The sequence below is a fragment of the Anser cygnoides genome, chromosome 6 (genome assembly GCF_040182565.1).
Source record: "Anser cygnoides isolate HZ-2024a breed goose chromosome 6, Taihu_goose_T2T_genome, whole genome shotgun sequence".
NCBI classification, from domain to species: domain Eukaryota; kingdom Metazoa; phylum Chordata; class Aves; order Anseriformes; family Anatidae; genus Anser; species Anser cygnoides.
In genome coordinates, this window is record NC_089878.1 from 8112263 (window position 1) to 8131732 (window position 19470).

At 39.2% G+C, this 19470-nt stretch overlaps 2 protein-coding genes and 1 long non-coding RNA gene across 3 annotated transcripts; all 3 read right to left on the bottom strand.

Annotated features, from left to right (window-relative positions):
- Nucleotides 1-3719: 3719 nt before the first annotated feature.
- On the bottom strand, nt 3720-12400 carry NUP35 (nucleoporin 35). Its single transcript, XM_048058510.2, has 9 exons — nt 12249-12400; nt 11649-11819; nt 9689-9816; nt 8001-8061; nt 7256-7397; nt 6809-6878; nt 6593-6721; nt 4630-4794; nt 3720-4287 (listed from the first exon to the last, which is right to left on the bottom strand). Exons 1-9 carry the CDS (start codon nt 12265-12267, stop codon nt 4210-4212), a joined length of 963 nt encoding a protein of 320 aa, XP_047914467.1. The 5' UTR covers nt 12268-12400; the 3' UTR covers nt 3720-4209.
- Nucleotides 12401-12447: 47 nt separating this feature from the next.
- Nucleotides 12448-19032, bottom strand: DUSP19 (dual specificity phosphatase 19). The gene is made up of 4 exons (XM_048058511.2): nt 18733-19032; nt 18607-18653; nt 17027-17179; nt 12448-13695 (listed from the first exon to the last, which is right to left on the bottom strand). The coding sequence occupies exons 1-4, from the start codon at nt 18950-18952 to the stop codon at nt 13474-13476; spliced, it is 642 nt and encodes a 213-aa protein (XP_047914468.2). The 5' UTR covers nt 18953-19032; the 3' UTR covers nt 12448-13473.
- Nucleotides 13726-17020, bottom strand: LOC136791055 (uncharacterized). The gene is made up of 2 exons (XR_010832219.1): nt 14766-17020; nt 13726-14222 (listed from the first exon to the last, which is right to left on the bottom strand). It is a non-coding gene; the product is annotated as an uncharacterized lncRNA (long non-coding RNA).
- Nucleotides 19033-19470: the final 438 nt, after the last annotated feature.

A 19470-nucleotide genomic window follows, 5' to 3' on the forward strand; every position in this document is an offset into this window, starting at 1 on the left:
TGCACCACATGAAAAGAACATCTTTTACTCTTACCCAAACAAACAATAAAAAAGTAGCTTACCACAAAGCCACAGAGTTGCCTAAGGACTGATGTTTTCACTAGAGATCTAGGATGTTTATTCCAGTGCCTTACCACCTGCAGTCTGAAATTTAGAAAACCCACTCCTGATTCCAAGTTATTCATAACCTAGTTTATTTTGTTTTCACTTATCTAACAGTTGAATAGCTTACTTTTTTTAAAAACATATTTAAGCAGCACAACATTTATGAAGACACATCTGTGGTCCAGACGTTTACAGTCAAATTAAACTGGTTAAAATCTTGTATACTTATACATGTATCCAGTATCAAAAAAAAGCCTACTACGTTCACACAAAATGGATTTTACTGTATTATCCACAAAAGTAAATTTTCTTCTGTTTATCCATCACAAAACAACAAGATGAGTAAATACTTGAAATAAAGCTTAATAACTATTTTATTGAAGCAACAATTAAAAGTCTGAATTACCCCTACATTAAGATACTGGATAAATTCATCTTGATCTCTTCCTTTACTATGTAAGCACTAAGAAACATTTAAGTACTATTTTCTCACAGGACTGTCTATGCACTGCCTAACCAGAGTATTATTAACATACCATAGCCCACTCAATATCAGTTAAACCTCCTAATGAAGTTCTGATGAACTGCCACAAGGTGGAGGTAGATGCCTACAACTTGAAACTAGTTTAAAATAGAAAGGTAGACATGATGATGTATTCTAACATTTCATCGTTGTGCTACTGTAAACATACTACCCAAATAAACATCGCTCGCTTTCAAAGTTACTAGAAAACTAGTTTGAGGAGGGGTTGTAAGAAAGAGAAGACAAGAATACTATTTGCTAGCTATAAAAACCCCTACCAAAAAATAGTGAAGTTACCATAGAAACAACACAACAAATCCCTATAGAATTTAAAAAACTGTCGATTTAGGTAAATGGACTAGATTCCTGAGTAACTCGCTTGCAATTGAGTCAGACAGAAAGCAAATATTCATTACAGGTTTATTTTAAAGTAATGATCCCATGAAAAACAGTCTGCAATCTTTCAAGAAGCCCCCTACAACTGAAACCAGAACAGAGTTTCATGAACATTATGCATCAGTAGCTGAAGTCCTTAGCCTTGGTTATAATGCAAGTCACTGGTAGCTGCAGCTAGAAGAGAATCCTTCCTTATTATCAAGCAGCAGATACATAGTTAACAAAGAGGCAGAACTGGATTTTTAGATGCAATACTACCTACCAACAGCAGTCAGCCTTGAAAAGGTTTACTTGAGGATCTCCCACGTGTGTTAGGGATTCTTCACTTTTGTCTCCCCAGCCCTTTCATCACACATGGCCCCTGTACACTTATGTGACTAATGAAGACCATGAGGACCACGCTGCAACAAAACCATGCTGTGCTTTTGGCAGTGTTGGACCATAATGTTCTCATATTCAGTAAACCCAGACATCAGGGCTTACCTAGTGCGTGAAACTAAGTCAACATATTAAGGGGAGCCTTCACCAGCAGAAGCCATATGAAGAGAAGCTGCTAATGCTACTGACCACAAGGACACAGATGTTATCTGTTCTCATTTGTCTTCTCCTATTGACTGCCTTCAGAACAAAGTAAACTACATCCAGTACTCCCTTGCGCTTTCACTGAACAGGAAACTGCAATGACTTATAAGAAAAATCATCCCTACAGCTTCAAGGATCAAGGGACTAAGTTAAATAAGTGGTGAAAAAAATACTAGCAGTTTTAAATTTGGTACCTAACGGTATAATAGTTCAACCAAACTAACAACTTCGTCTCCAACTCCTTTCTTAAAGTGTCAGCCAGCAAATACAGTTAAATGCATCTCAAAAACCTTCTGAACCTGCCTGCACATAGGTTACTTTTAAACCATAAAGCGAAGTACAAAGCACCCTGAGATAGAAAAGAACAAGTTAGTATCAGAACTGGAAATAGTACAGCACAGTGCTATATTGTGAATCCATTTGCCCTGCCAACACTGAGGACTAATTAGCTGTACTGCAACAAAGGAACAATACAGGCATGCTGCTTTCATGCAAAAGAGAGACTGAAGTACACAAGGACAGTGCAAAAAAAAGATATGCACTAGCAGATTTACTCACATTCTATGTAAACATGCAACTAACAGACAACCTCCAACCAAATGGGGTTATAGTATGTCCCACAACTATTGTTAAATGAACTATCAGAGTAGAAACACAGCTTGTTAGACCCAGAGATCTCTGGGCTGACTTCCAAAGTTTAAGGCCTCGGAAGTGCTGTTGATGGCTGCGTCTGGCTGGAGTTCTGTGTGGTAAACAAACCTGCTTCTCCACACTTGGCTAATCGATTAGCTTTGGAAGCATACCTTGGCACAACTGGTCCTAATCCCCAGGTGCATCTACAAATAAACTCCACTTTTCTAATTAGACCACAGTTCTTTATTTTCACTCAGCCATTCACTCTCTTCCGCCCTAGCCTGCCATGATTCATTTAAACTCATTTTAAAACCTGAACCAAATCAGACTCGGGTTCTAACTCTCCCTAAATTCCAACCATCTGCAAAAAGGCAGAAGATCAAGAGCCATTACAGTAGTTCTTCCTATGAGAATCTGTGGAAAGGTAGTTTTCACTAGACTATAACCACATCTGATAAATATAGCCTTTCAGCTTCAAGTTATTTTTCCTCTTCATCCTTCCTCCACCACCACCCCCAGCCGTAAGGAGCACAGGCATAGTACATCAAGTCAACTTACATAAGAAAGTCATGCAGCCCAACCACAGTAAGTGCAGAGAACTTGGCTTCTCACTCAGCACTTTAGGGATTTTACTCAGGACTTTCTTGAGCTTGACCCTATAAATTGAATGCCCATTAGCATCCAGAGTATATTAGCCATACTCGTGGACTAATCTTCTCAGCTAAAATAATCCAAAAAGTGCAGCTGATGAATTTTGAGACCACATTGCAGTATGAAGCAAAACATTATGATTAGGTATGACTGGAGCTTCACTTTAGGAGCATACACTATTGACCCAAACTAAAATGGCCATCCCTAAAGCAGCCAAAAAAAATCGTAAAACAGTAATAGTTGCATGTAGTTTACCAAGTACTGCAGAAAAAAAATATTTTCTTTTCCCAGCCATCTCAAAGACTATGAGCTCATACAATGAACGTGATTTCTCAAGTGGCTCAACTCCAAGAAAACACTTGGGGGGGGGGGGGGGGGGGGGGGGGGGGGGGGGGGGATGAAGGGGAAGTGTTCAATTGTAAAAACAAAATTCATCGTTCACACAATATCTTAGAAGGAATTAGGGTCCTGAAATGAACGCAGCTCTAGTCACTAACATACTGCATTTTTCTATTCAGTTATTTTAGCTCAACATTTTACAGTGTAGAAGGTGCTACAATGTGTTAACTTATGAAGTGCATACCACAAGGAAATACCCATGGAGATAACTTACATAGGAATATGTAGTTTAAGCATTCTTACAAGTAAAAATACTGAAACCCGAACTAGTTTTAACACAGGTTGGTACTTCAATAAGATTCAACAGCATCTGCTCGGCTGATAAACACTTCTATAAAGATTAAGCAGCATCATACTATTAAGAGTAATGCAAACAGTATTTCCTAATAGAACTAGAACTCATACTTCTCTAAAAAGAACCTAAGAAAACTTAACTTTACTTAGCTTTATTAATAAAACAATTAAAATGTTGATGTGACATTTAGAACAAGATGTCAGATAATAGTAAAACAGCAATGAATCCAGACTAAAAAAGAATTAAAATCACACGTACTAAGAACCGTCCTTGTCCCCGGGAGCCAGCTGTAAATAGCATTCTTCCTGCAAGTAGCCCATCATCTTTACTGGGAAGTAATTCACAGAAAGTCATCACAGAGGAAAAGTCAGTGCTTATATTTTTACAATCATGCATTCAGAGCACAAACAGGAAACAAGCACTTATTTACACAGATTCAGTTTTTAAAACCATGTGTACATTGCCATCATTTAAAGTGCAAGCTACATGTCTGCTGAATTCCTTGAAGGCATAACAGGTGAGATGCAAATTAAAATACTGACACCAGTAGTTATACAACTAACCACTGATGACAGCAGCATATTTCAAACCCTGACCAACTCAGTATGTTACTTCCTCTTGTATATTACCAGCCAAACATATATTCCATTGCTTTAGATACAATACTTTCATCTTTCCTAGGCGTTTGTCTGTCAGAAACCACCTAGAATGCAAGGAAAAACAGCAAGAGAAAAAAAATCAGTTCATGTATAGTTAATTCTTTTTACACTTTTTTTTTTTTGTAATTTAAGTGTTACCATATATTGACAGATATCTAAGTTTCAAAAGTAGTTCTCAATCTCTGGAAAAGTGAAGAGTTTTGTTTTGTTTTGTTTTTTTAAAATGATTTTATAGGCCAAACTGACTAAGTTTGTACCTGTGCCACATCTTTACCCAGTCACTATAAGAACTGACAAGAAAAAGGCCCAAGGTCCCATTAAAGTCAACGTGTGTCACGCCTCACACATAACAGAAAAAACACACATTTCCGTTTCCCTTAAAATACCTGGTAGTCACTAGTGGAAGCTTTATATGCTGTTGCAAGAGGTCTCATTGTAGAAATTCTTGTAGTATTTGCAGGTTGTACTGGTGTGCCTACAGATTTTGTAGGTGGAGTGAAAACTGAAGACACTGAAGATGTAGAGCTTCTTTCAAAGTTTTCCATCACAGTCTAAAAAGAAGGTTAATGCAATATAAGCGAATATTTAACAGCAGCGTTTGTAAATTTATCTAGAGTTGATAGAAACGTTCATGTGCCATAGAAAGCAATGAGTACACTTAAAGTGCCTGTCAGTAGAGAGCACAGAAGGTGCTTACATACAAAACTCCAAGCATTTTCCTAACCGCAGTTATGTGCATGTTGCATTATGTGCCACTGCAAATTAAAGCTCATAATCCATTGGCTGCACTTACTAAACATCAGCCAAGTTTGAAATCATATATAGAAGAAAATACTGTAAAACTTGCAGCAAGCCTCGTCTTTTTCAGGCCCATTTGAATACAAGTAGCATAACATCCTCCTCCTAGATACTTCTAAAATATTTTACCTGTTCTGTTTAGGAGAGCCTCCAAGTCTTTATGAACTTGTACCTTTTGGGTCAGATTCAGTTTACCAAGAAGTTTCATTTACTCCCCTTGGCAAATGCTACAAAATGGAGTCTTCAGGCTCCTTTTCTAAGCTCACATTTAGAAGGGAATGCACATGGAATGGAAGAGACAGCAAGCAACTTGATGTAAACTATGAATTCCAAGAAGGATCCAGAGAAGACAAGATGGGAAAATGACAACCAATCAGGAGAGACCTGATTTATTGGATTTAGACTCAGTGGAGCATTCATACACAGCGTTCAACCAGCCTAAGGAAAGCAGAAATCCAGAAACACATGTGGCAGAAGAAAGCTTTCCAAAAATACTGGGTAGGATTAGCATCTAGCGTAGGTGGCTGCTGACTGCTCACTCATTTCCATGTGTTCCCCTCATGCTTATATCTACTTTTAAATCAGAAGCCCATACTGATATCAAATCCATCTTATTTACTTTTCAATTGAAAGGAAAAGTTTTACAGGCTAATGCCAAGCTCTCAATGGCTTAGTCTCCAGAATTCTCTTGTACCTCCACAGTACAGACTATGTTTGTTCATATTTTAAAGCAGACACTATACACAAGAGGCAATAAGACTTCAAAAACAAAGAAGAGATCAGATATCTGACAAATGTCCCAAATCATCAGGTGTAGAGTTTCAGTTTACAGGAAATTCAGTCAGTGATACAAACTAGAAAGCAAAATATTAAATTAATAAGAAGAGAGAACAAAACCTCTACCATTAGAAGCCCATGGAGGAAAGTGGCACTGAACTATGTTTGTTTCTGAATTTTAAATCAATATAAGGAATGTTTCAATCTGATAAAAGATCAAGTAATTTCAAGCTCAATTTCTAGGACCTTCTTCTCAGAAGGTTTACAATTGAAAGCTTACATTACTCCTTAGTGTCACTTATCCTTAGAGTAGACCAAAAGAAAAATAGGGTTAGAACTGTGTTGCTAGCAAGTTTTCTGCCTAATGTACTAAGATAAACTAAAGAGTCAGCATCAGGCAAGTAGTCACATAAAAAGGAGTCAGAAGATTCAAGCGACAGCTGGGAGCAATAGCAGTCTTAATCCACCCTCACACATCTACCCCAGTCCCTCAATTGTCTCTATGTTACGGTTTCACTTTATCTTACACAGCAACACAACTCCATGCCTTATAGCTTCCATCCGTCACAGATTTCCCATAACGATCCTTCTCAGCAGGTCATTTTGTTGACTAAGTAAGAAAAATTCAGGTAAGGTATAATAGACTATATGTAACAACTACATAATGCTTTGTTACTCAAACAAAAAAAAATAAAATAAAGGGAGTGGAAGAAATAAAGAGGAATCTCAAAAGCAGAGTACCTTACATTTAAATGAGAGCAGTTGTTAACTTACTTTATCTATACAAGGTTTGACACCGATCATGATAGATTCACCAAAAATTCTTCCATCTTTGCTTAAGGCTTTTCGGGCTTGAAGCTTAGACTGATATCGAATATGCATCCAATTTCCTGTGTTGGACATCTACATGCGATTAAATGAAAAAAAATTGTGAGATTTAGCCTTTTTAAACGAGACAGTGTTTTCAGAAATAAGTTTTGAAAGACATACCACGTGCTTTAATATGTTTCCATACTGAGCAAACTGTAGAAGAATATATGAAGCAGACGCTTGAGGAAATCTGAAAGACAGGAAAAATTCTCCAAAAATTGAGTTGTTCAGGATTTTTGGTGCTAAAATTCAACTCTGTGAAGGGCTTTTAGAAATCCAGAACAGACCAATACGTTAAAACTGTTTTAGAAGCAGTAACTTGTGTAATGCTATCTTCTAGGCAATTTTACTTTGCCACACAAAATTGTAGAATGGTGCCTTTTCAACTTAAAATAATGATAATGCAGTTTAAGGTAACAGATATGTGCAACTGCTGGCTTTAACCACAGCTGTACTTCCTGCATAACCCAGGATTGCCAGACAGTAACAATGTCCAAGTGCTACTTGTTCCCATACATTGCCAAGACTTTGCCCATGATTCTCCTAATATTTGAGATATTAACTTACCCAAATACAGTTACCCATGTGTCATCAAGTTGATCTTCTGAAGTTAGGGAATCACCCTGAGTATAAAAAGGATCTAGCTGAGCAGGAGATAGAGTAGTCTTTCTAGGCTGTCCAATACTTGCAGGACTGAACATACTTGAAGCTGTTAAATTGAAATGGTACTGTTTAACAAATTATTTTTGCAAGACAACTTAGCTTAAAAGCCTCTACTAAAAGAATAAATTCAGTATCAAGTGTTTCACTTGTACGTGAAAGAGGTTTGGTAGAGGTTTATTTGCAGACAGACAGTAAGTCAATCCAAACTTCATAACTGACAAGATACTACTAAGTTTTGTGACTAGTTACCTAGCTTCCTCCTTAACCCCTAAACAGCAGCAGATGAATACAGGTATCAAATAGGAACAATGCACCCAGAGTTAAGCTTCGCAAGAAGCCACAGGTTCATACAGAAACTATGAAGATGGAAGACCAGTCAATCTCTGCAGTTTAACTCAAGTATAAACACCTCTGTGCTCACTTCAGAAAGATTCTATATAAGGAGTAAGTAAAGCTGACAAACTCAACCAGTCTGAGTGGAAAAGAATTTCCTATCCACATCCACATACAATCTGAAAAGCTAGTTAAAAGAACAGATGCAGGTCCTTTGCAAATTAGCAAGGAGTTGGTGTAGTTTGGACATTGATGATTTTTGCCTACTAAGGAATGAATTAAGAAAGTAGATTGCCTATTTTGATAGAATATCTACCTGTTCCAGGGGTTGATGGCATATTTCCAACCAGCGGGCTCTGTGTTAGGGAAAAGCTGGCCTGCATTAAAAACACAGAAAGTAACAAATCATTCTTACTGGTACGCTTTTCAGACCAGAGGAGATCTTTTTCAGGCAACTTAAGTGTCAGGCGGGAATATTAAGCCTGCCTTAAGTCAGGAGTAACTTAAGTCAGGAGTAACTTAAGAGTAATAGCAGACATTTACATTTATATTTAACACAAAGTTCCTAAAGAAGCTATTTGACACCTTTTACATTCCAGCACCCAGTAGGCCTCAACTATTACATTCTGGAGTTTCCAACTGATTAGTAAGCCTTAAAATATGCAGTTAAATTTAAGCCTCTTATCAAGAGTTAAGTATTAGAGCGTATCGGAATGCAGACCAAGCTACTTCACATAAGGCAAGCAACACAAGCAACAGGATTGAAAGCATCTAGGGTATTTTATCTAACAAAAAAGCACTGCTGTTAGACGAGAAAAAAGGCTTACTTAAATTTAGGTCAAGCTTTAAGCATTGGAAAATTTGGTCAACAAACCCTTCGCTTAACACCAATCACATGTACTTGGTGAAGCTTAGTAACTTCTGGTATCAATATTCAGAAATCTTATACTTCATCTTTCTCAAAATAGGCATTTCACCACTGCTATCAGCCAGCAATTCACACTAAGTACATCCTGATGGAAAGGATGCCAGTATCATAAATTACCAGCATCTGATTTTCACCTTCTAAACAGCTAAGAACAATTGTAGTCATCACTACTTTCCCTCTAAACTATTTAGTGTCAAGTTTTAATTGCTAATAGTTTGGGGGGTTGCTTTTTGTGTTTTGGTTTTTTGTTTTTTTTTACAGAAACACGGAATTTCAATTTTTGAAACAATTTTAGCATATTTTTATCCTCAATCATGGCATATCTTAGAAAGAAGTTCAAATGAACTGCAGCACCTGTCAGCCCAGCCACATGCATTCTCATTATTTTTTTGAAGTTAAATAGTCCTTTAACACAGTAAAGGATTCTCTCCCTCTTTGGAAAACTTTCAGAAGGCAAAATTCAATGAAAGGTCTACTCAACCAGTGAAAGGCCTTCTCCCTGCATCAACAGATGCATGTTCACTGACGCTAACCCACTAACGCTTGACTGCTCAGTTGAGGTAAGCAGCGGAGCTTATTATTAGCATAACCTTCTAGAAATTTTACTCATGTTCTTTTGAAGTTAACCCCACCCCCTCACCCAAATTTTGATCAGATATTTTACTCAGCATAAGTTTCCTTCTACCTTGGTAGCATTACCTCTGTTGCCTACTAAAAGAAAAAGAACACATATTTGGACCTTTCTGGCAATCAGCAGCTTAATAAATTGACAGGAAGGTGAAAAGCTGTAACAAGTTTGCATTTGTCACAAACAAAGCACAACAGAAGAATGATTCCTATTTTTCTTTCTCTGCAGTCTATCGAAAAACCTTAACGACAGGAGATAGCTTATTACTTCACTTTACTACAACGGTTTATATAACTGAGAATTTAGAAAAGTGTCTGGTGAGTCTTCAGATCATGCTGTTACTTAATTCAGTTATTTTGTGTGCCTGTTCCTCTGTACTCTGAGAGATGCAGTTATGGAGCTATCTCACATCTTCTGCTAAGAAAAAGGCAGTACTTAAAACACTTACTGGTCTTCTTGAGGTTAGCGGTGTAGATCCAAGCCCAGGACTAGATAATTCATCATATATGCTTCTAACTGGTGGAGCACCGCTTTTATCTTTGTGCGTAGGGACTACTGGCTGTGGGGGAGAGCCACCTGCAATTAAAATAATAAAATGAAAAATGTAAGAAAACTTGTAATTTTAGTCTAGGGCTAATTGTTCTGGGAAGTTCAACAGAAATTTAGTCATGACAGACTTGATTCTTTCACTAGGAGTTAATACAAGCTGACCAAACTGTTCATGTTTGAATGTTCTGTGCGAGAATACCACCTATTTACCAGAAACTGTCTCTTTACAGAAATATCATTTAAAACTTTTAGATCTCTGGATACCAACCACACTTGATTAAACGCGACACATTCACTACTTGTACGCACTTGCTCTTTATGAGCAGTTCTGAGCATAGCTACATTTTTCTATTCTGAGGCAGATTAGTAATAGAGCTTCATTGTTTCAAAGAATGATGTCTTGTAGCAGAGATGAAAAAGCATGGTTTAAGACTTAAGGGGGCATACTACATGCTAAAGAATCATCCGAAGAAGTTCACAAATATTGCACATGCCACCACAATCCCGCTGTCCAAACTCTATATTTAATATGAAACTTCATTAGAAAGAAAAGCGTAAGCTCTTGAAAGCAGGAACTACCTTGCATTTGGACAGGATGAAGTTAAGTAAACTAATCTCTCTTTTTTCTTATATTTATCCTAGGGCTTCCAGCATACCAGAGAATTACACTGACTGAAATATTTTTGTATGTACCTTTGAATACTTTGTGTAGGTTTACCCCAGAAAAAGCAGTTTGAACTAACAGTTTTTACTTACAGAAAAAAAAATATGTCACTTATGCTTTTCAGAAGTACTTTTCAATCCTTAACTCTGAGCTTCAGTACTCTCTCAATAGTGTAACACACGCAAGAACTGCTATACTGCATTAATAAAGCACTCCACCCTCAAGGCCTAAGTTTAAACCATGTACTTAACCACTCATTTTGGTTAGTGTCTTATTCATTCCTCCTTTTCTATAACTGAAACTCTGTGGCTGTAATAATCCCTTTTAAAAAATTATTAGGCCAAATACACACAAAATAATCATATGCCCAAGTTTCCTAAGAGGCTTGTATTCAAGGAGAAGAAACAAACCAAAAGTAGGAAAACAACAGACAACCAATCCTACTATGAAACTGAAAGAAAAAGATCGTCTCGGAGTACTTTCACCTTAGATTTCTTTCAAAAGAACCAGCACACTAAGACCACCTCATATTTATATTAGGCCCAATAATTCATTACAAAAGCCAACACCACCCATGATACAGAAGACAGCGTTACAACTATTACTTCATTCCTCTATGAAACTGACATGTAATGACATCATCCCTGAAGCACAGGTAAAAAAAAATTCTTCTGCATCTACTTCTGGGAAATATCACTACTCCAACCCAATTACAGCAGACACTAATAGTGTAAAATTAAATCACTACATCCTAATTATTTCTTAATTTTTCTCTTTCCAGTTTTTTTAAGTCTGAAAACTAAAAAAAGGCTTTCTAGAATTCATTGTAAAGAAATCAGCTACTTCCACAAGCCACTTGTACAAGTTAGCAAGCGCATCTTTCTGCTTCAAGCAAAGAAAACATTGATAGCTCTACATACAATCAACCTGTAAAGAGATATATAAACTGAGTTTATGTTAGGCAAGGCTCATGTTACCTTCCCTGTAAAAGCAACTGTTTCTGGTACCAAAGCTTCTATGTTTAAAGCATTTATTAATCTTAAGTCTACTTTAAAGAACTTTGACAAACTTTATTGAACATACATGAACTCAGCATTAAGCAAATTATAAAGCCTGCAACAGTCATGCTAAGCAGTAAGATGAACCGATTTTTTTTTCTTTCGGGATAAATGTTCAGCATTTTATGAGCCCTGACCTGCAAGCAGAGGAGATCTCATTTCCATTACGCCAACAGAAGGGCCGCTCAAGGAGCGGGGCTGCGGAGTCACCGGAGCAGGTAGGTCTCCCATCAGGAACCCGGGGAGGAACTGAGCGCTGGCTCCTGGCTTGGGAGACGTGGGGGAGCCCAGAGTCATCGGCTCAGCTCCTGTTGTAACGCAAACGAGAGTTAAAAACATTGAGGAAGCCAAATGGTCTAGACCATTGCATTGCTTAATCAGCGGTTCTATTTAAAATAGAAGAACATATAGTGAGTAAGGCGCTGCAACTTCGCCTACTTGAAACATAACTTATCTCAGTCTTTTATTTTTAAGAACAGCACGAACCGCCACGCTGAGACACTGTTCCTAACAAACATCGCTGTGGTGGCACGTTGTTTTAGGGGTGTTTGTTACACGAAGTGAAATCCTGACGAGCCCGGCCTCCCACTCCGCCTGGCCCGGGCCCACCGCGCCCACCTCGCCGCTTCCCCTCAGCCCAGCCGCCGCGGCCAGGCATGCGGCCCCCCGCAGCCTCCCGGAGGACGGGGAGAGAAGGGAAAGGAGCAAAGAGGGTCGGAGGCAGCCCCGCAGCTCACCTGCGGTCGGCGGCTCCATGGCGGAGGCGGCGGGAAAGGGCCGGCGGCGGCAGCGCTTTCAAACGGGCCGGCCCTTCCTCCCGCCGTCACTTCCGAGCCGCCCGGCCGCCATCTTGTGCCGGGTCCGCCTCCCGACTGAGGGACGGGGGGGGGGCGTCCCTTCGCCTTCAGCCCGCCAACACAGAACAGCCACACGCAGTGCTTTTCTTCTATTATTTTATTGTGTATCAACATATCCAACCATTTAGAACTGGCGTGAAGGCCACAAAAATACAGCTATTAATAACATCTTTTTTTTTTTTAACAGATTCTGTGGTGTGGTTTTGTGTTTTTTTTTTTTCCACACATAAACTTAAGGCGCTTTTTCCAGCCTGAGATCTGTCAGGATGGTAAGAAGAAAAATAAACCAGTGCCATCTATCCTATGGTGTCTGTACTTTATATGTGACGTGCAATAGAGTGAGGGGACAGCAGTGGAGGACTGAATGCAAAGACAAGGCAGTAGCAGGGAGATATAAATGTTCTTCATATCTCCACTGAATTACCAAAAAAAAAAAAAAACCTGATAGCTTGGTTCCCACCACTTCACAAACGTCACAAGTCACTGCTTGATAGGAAATAGTAGAAAGAAATGAAGCATTAAAGCATCCTACACCTTTTTACTTCCATCAAAAGACCATCTGTTTTAATTTCTAAAAATATTTAATGGTTGGCTAGCCCACAGAAAGTAATAAAATCGTTTTTAGTTGCACTATCAATTTAAGATCCAATAGCAAGGTACTTTATTATATGAACATCTTATTATCTAGATTTTACAACCAGCTAGGATGGATAAAGATTTGGTTTAGCATTAAAGAAAATAGGGCAACTTTATTATCTTAGTTAAGATATTATTTCCTTTCTCTACTGCCTACATTCTTTGATGGTTCAATAAAAATTTTTTTAAAAAAATCTCTTTATTCTACTATTGCAAAGAAAAATTATCTTTTATCCTTGCTCTAGGAAAAGCTTGCTCTTGGGCTAAATCATCTCTCAAATCAGTGTAGTACCATATGGCCTTTAGACTAGATGCTGAAAAATGGGGACAGAAGGGTGAACACAGGGGAAAAAAAAACATAAAGAGTTTAAAATGCACCTGTGAAAGGGGACTGCAAAACGAGAGATTGAAGTACAACCAGCATCTGGTACTGTATAGTCAGAACAGATTGTTTCACTTCACCCTTTGATCAGTCGTGATCATCTATGCTTCCATTTGCCTTTATATTCTGTTCTTCGTACTTGTGAAGCTGTTCCATGAAGCCAGGATTTGGACAAACAGCAGGCCTTGCACTTTTCACCAAGGAATAGGCTCTAGCAAAACTCAGTCTTTCTGAATTCATCAGAAAACCAATGACTATTGCTGCTGCACGAGAGACTCCTGCATTACAGTGGACCAGCACCACACCATCCTTCAAAAAATAAATGAAACATTAGTTGGGATATTCATTAAGTAGATAACAACAAGAAACATTATAGCAGAGGAACTTTATTTACAATCTATTCAAATTTATTAAAAGTTCCTTGCTGAGCTCAAAGCAAATATATATACATATAGACAACTCAAAAAACAGATATATGAGCCCAAATTGAATATTTCTGTAATCAAGGCCACTTTATAATTACCAAATACTTCAGATCTAACTAATGTTTCAGAACTAAAAAACATTCCTGTGTCCCTTTGCCCAACACCTTCCAACTGCCCCCTCACGTAAAAACCAAATCACAGATACCTGGGATACTAAGATCCTTGATCTACTTGGGTGCTAACTTTACAATTTATTTTATTTGCAATATGGAAAGGAACTTAACTCTATCTTGTTACCAGGTTAAAAATACAGAAAGGCAGCAAACAGCTAGGCACAGAGGCAGATATTAGAACATCCTGTAGTTTCAGTCACACGCTTCTTGCATACTCTGGACTTCTTCAGTGAAGATTCTGGGTAAGCAGGATCATGCATAGGAATAGAAAAATCAGAAAAGATATCGTGTGATTTGCAACAGATCTCCACCTCACCATCGCACTGCTGATACAATTGTAGTGGTTGGTACAGCTGGCTCAACTATGGTCCCTTGCCTGGGGACTAAGGTGCAAAATCCAACACTACTGAGCTTCTTGTCAATTCAAAAATGTTTCTCCTGGTGGTTAAAATCAGGCTTAGCCTGTATTATATACAGAATTAGTATTATTAGCCTACTTAAAAATTTCTCACACAATCTTTGAGACACCTGAATGACTCTAAAAAGATGCTGCAAGTTCCATTACAAAATACTGAACACAAAGACATCTAGATAATCTAGTGTGGCTTCATACACATGTCCAGTACCCAGGCTCTGTGACCTTGTCATGGTTGTGTGCCAGACTATGGCCTGGCAAAGGCTTGGCCTGAACTGTTTGCCAAACACCACTTTTCAACAGCAACAACAACAAAATCATGAGCATCTCCATATTCTGAATAAAAATATTAAAACACGATACAACCTGCTCAGATATTTGAGGCTACACAAATATATTCTAGATATAAACAGCCTGCTCTGTCTGTCCTTAACATGCACAAATTATTCAATGGACATGTTGCCCAAAGGAAAAAAAGATGTTGTAGCCAACAGGGCTGCAAGAACTTTATGATTTATGTCACAGAGCTGGGAGTTCCAGTTACCTGGTGTATTAATGTACACACAGAGCAGAAAATGGTTCCTGCTCCAAAAATCTTCCAGTTTAAAAAATAAGACCAAGTATGAGTTTTATTATCCTTGTTGATGAAATGCTAAGCTGAGAGGAGAGGAATGACTTGCTCAAGTTAACACAGTAAGATAGATTATGGTGGAACTAGGAACTCAATCTAAGCTTGTGCATCCCAGCAAAATGAATCACAAACCCACTCTTTTTTCGCAATGGAAATCACATCCCCTTCACATCACCTGCTGGAAACTGTAACCTTCATTCACTTGCTCACATTCATAGGGGTGTGTTTCCTAATCACACAGACTGTAGCACAGTAGAAGGCAGACTTCTGCATGTACTTCCCCTCATGTAGGAATTGTCACTGGCAACCTGTAATCCACTGTCTCCTTTACAAAAATAAACCATTAAAATTACTGTTATGCTACAGCTAATGAAGCAATTACTCCAGTTTAACCACTGTAGATCCGGAGTAGTTTTTACTGATTTAATCAGTTTTTAGTGATTTTACTCAGAAAAATATTATTTTACTGATTTTTTTTTTCCAGGCAAACCTACCATAATTGAGATGAATATCTTGCAGTGGCACTGAAGATAAAAAATAAGCATTGAAAGTTATCCATTTTTTTTCTTTGTAGAGTTCATGCTTTATTTTCCACGTTCACATTGCTTTAAAGTTTCTATTTATGCCTACTTTGTTATACATTGCCAAAAATTATATAATGATATCCAAAGAGTAGACTTGAAAACATGGGGAATCACATTAAATCAAATATAATACTGAGCACATTCATTTTTCCTTGCTAAACCCTGTTGCTTATTTATATGAAGTTGAATTTGGCACATAATTCTTGACTAATTTTGAATTATATATGAGCAATATGATTTGACACAGGTCACCATGTCATGGAAAATCTGCCTGCCAATTTGCAGCCTAGAGGAAGAGGTGAGCTCTGATCAGTATCAGAATTTGTACCGTGATGTCTACAGACTCAAGCAGTTAACAGTTTTAGAAAACTCGATCCTGTTACAAGTACCAGCTGTCAGCAACTTACTGAACAGTGCATGCTTTATTTACATTCTCTAATTTAAATGCTCTCACACTACTTTATTATTAACAATATTTTAGTAATAATTTCTTATATAGCATGTTTTCTCACCAGAGAAGGGTCTCTTCCTCTGCCACCTCAGGAGATGAAACAGGAGTACCTCTTTGTAATTACTTACACAAAATAGCACTTCATGCTACGCTTTATCAAAAGGACTTTTAACACCAGCTTGACAAAGCAAATAAAGTGATTCAAAAACATCTGGAGATTTGCCCCCACACTACTGTCATATGCTTCATGAACTGACCTTGCAGAACATCTATTCCATCAACTACCTGATCTTTCGAGTAACTTTTTCATTACAAAACTACTGATATTTCTGTAAAAAAATCAGGAAAACCGCCTAGTTTACAAAATAGTAACTGGAACATAAATAGCAGAAGCAGAAAACAACACCATGCAGTTATAAATGGCAAGTCTCGTTTAGAAATGAAGTGGAAACCGTAACAAGAAACTTTGAATTGGTCATTGACGATGTGTATCACATAGCTTATGAATGATATATGAGAGGAAAGAACATTGTGTGACACAAAGCAAGCTGGGGCAAGATTATCTTCTTTTATCTCAAGCTATGTAAGTAATGAATATGGTAGATATCGTAAAATAAGGTACAGTAACATCTGGTTGTCACATCATTGTGTTTAAAACAAACAATGGTTGTTACAAATTATACAATAAACCCAAATATAACAAGTAAGAGTCGGGGATAGTCTCGGCTATATGCAGGGCTGCCAAGCAACCCCAAATGCAGTCCCATCATGTTATTTCCTATGCTATGTCTTTTTTTTTCAGCAGTTAAAATCGCTGGTTGGCTCCAAGCCTACTAATGCATTCTCTGACAGTCTTGGTACATAACTGTATGTGGATGCATGGTTTTTGACAGAAGAAGCCGCTTTAGATTTCAAATAAGGAAATAAATAACTAATAGCATTAGTTATTGACATACTGTACCTGGATCTTGGCCTTCTCAATAAACTCAAAACATTCTGGGAAATAGGAGGTGATATCAGTTTCTGGGATGTCCAGAATAGAAATGGTCTTGTATATAAAGTCATTAACGAAGGCATTTTGGACTCCATATGCCACATTTAGAATATGCGTAACCTAAGTTAAAAAAAAAAAAAAAGGCATTTTCTAAAGACAGCAAGCAAAATGAGCAGTAACAATGGTAAATAATTCTTTGTGTAAGTTACAATCTGTATATGTCTAATCACATTGGTCAGTTTTACATACATATGACGTGCTTTTCTACAAGTTTTACTATGAGTTAAAATATAGCACAACACACACACACACATATATATATATGTATATTGTGCTAAATTTCACTTTAATTGAAACAAACTGTCAATTACCATCCAGGCAACAGGGGTATTTCAAGTCTTCATACCTACTGAAGCTATTTCAAGTCTTAGTTTTCATTTATTTAATGTCTGTGTGGGTATTCAAGATCCATTTCAGTTTACAAGTAGGAATCATGTGATTCAGCACTGCAGTTTAAACAACTCAGGATGGAACAGAAGTTCTGTTTTACAGTGCAGACACACTGTCCAATGGGAAAAGAATAAATATCAATTTGTAAAAAAAGTTTTTAGGTACACTGAATGTGACAGTCAACATATTGCGGGGAAATGCCAAGAAATTTCAAGTGACCATAAATACCTCAATAGTCACAGATGACTCTTAACACCTCAACATTTAGTACCACAGCAAGGAAGACCTGCTGTCAATCTGGTCAGTGAGCTTTAAACCTCCTGCTACAAACCATGTGCTTGAAGAGTTTTCCTTTCCCTCTCAAGACAAATGAGAGGACATGAAAAGATCTGTGCTCACCCAAATACAGAGACTGAAGGAAGGATTTTCAGCAGAAAAGAGAGATGTCAGTCCACAGGTGCATGATAAAACAGAAAGCAATGGGAGAGCACAGATCACCCAATGATTCCCCAGATTTAAAGCCTGCCCAAACCCATCAGCCTAATGTTTGTGCTGAGTTACCCACACTGTTTGCCGGAGCACAAGGATCTCCAAGTAAACTATACCTGCACTTGGCAGAAGACACCGAGTCTGGCCTCCTGCCATCTGTGCTCTGTTCAGGGTAAGGCCAGCTTGTGGATTATTTTAATTTACTCTGAACTGATGTTTAGATGGCAATAGATGCCAGACTGGTGCATTCCCTGCCCTGCTGAACTGTCCATAGGCCATATCACCACGTTACTCTGAAAAGACCGGACTTGAGGACAAGCTTGGAGCTATTGCTTTGTTTTCCTTGTTCCAGCAGCCGCTGTAAGGCCGTGGATCTGGTTCTGCTCAGCATCCAAACCATGAACACACACAGGGCAATGAGGAATTCACTTGTCACCAGAGTACAAGTTGTGTAGCGGAACACTCTGGCTTCTTGCGAAGCCCTGAGGCATGGAGCAGCTGCGAGCGACTGCCTTTTACAAGGACTAGTAACTCGAAGTTACTCGAGGACACCTCAGCATTTCCAACTCGAAAATAACCATCCCCGGCCCGCCTTGGCGCGACGTTACCTTGTGCTTGGTGAGGGTGTCCAGATCGTGAGCGGCGTCCTGCGACCCTGCGAAGAGAGCGAGCCCGTTGCCACCGCCGCCGCTCACCTCACGCCCCTCCGCGGCCGCCCCTCGCCCCGCACTCACCCAGCAGCAGCCACGGCCGCACGGCGCCGACCTGCAGGTCGCAGCTCGGGTCCCGCACGAAGCCGCCGCCCGGCAGCGCCTCCTCCTCCTCGGACACCTGCAGGCAGGCGCCCCGCCACGTCTCGACCAGCCGCCTGCCCGTCAGCGTCGTCACCCGCGTGCGCTGCTGCCGCAGGTTGGCCCTGGAGAAGCTCCGGATCTCCTGGGCGAGGGACTGCATGGCACCGGCACCCGGCTGCCCGCCGCTCGGCCCGACCCGGCCCGGCCCGGCTCGGCCCCGGGGCGGTGCCTGGGCGCACAGTTGCACCGCCCCCGTTGCCGCCATTGCCGCCCGCCCGGCCCCGCCCGGCCGCGCTGAGGGAATGTGTGCGCCTCCCCCGGCCAAACCTTGCCTCGCTGCATGGGAAGCAAGAAAAATGTACCGTGAACGGTTAAATGGGAAATACGGGAATGAAATCATGGGCTAGTAACCAAAGAGTAATCAAAATCAGCCTCTTAGGTGAAGAGCCAAATGAAGAAGGCAACAGGAAGCTTTCTTCCCTTCTGTTTGTTCCTAAGCCACTTAATGCCCATGTGTTTCTGTACTCTATGTTAGTGTTAGACAGTACATATAGTATATACATGACATATAACGCTAAATACAGTTATAAACAACAGTAAATATAGTGTTATGTGTGACATTTTTATTCATAAAGTTACATGGTATTGCCATTAACGTAGATTGTGCCCAAAATTCAT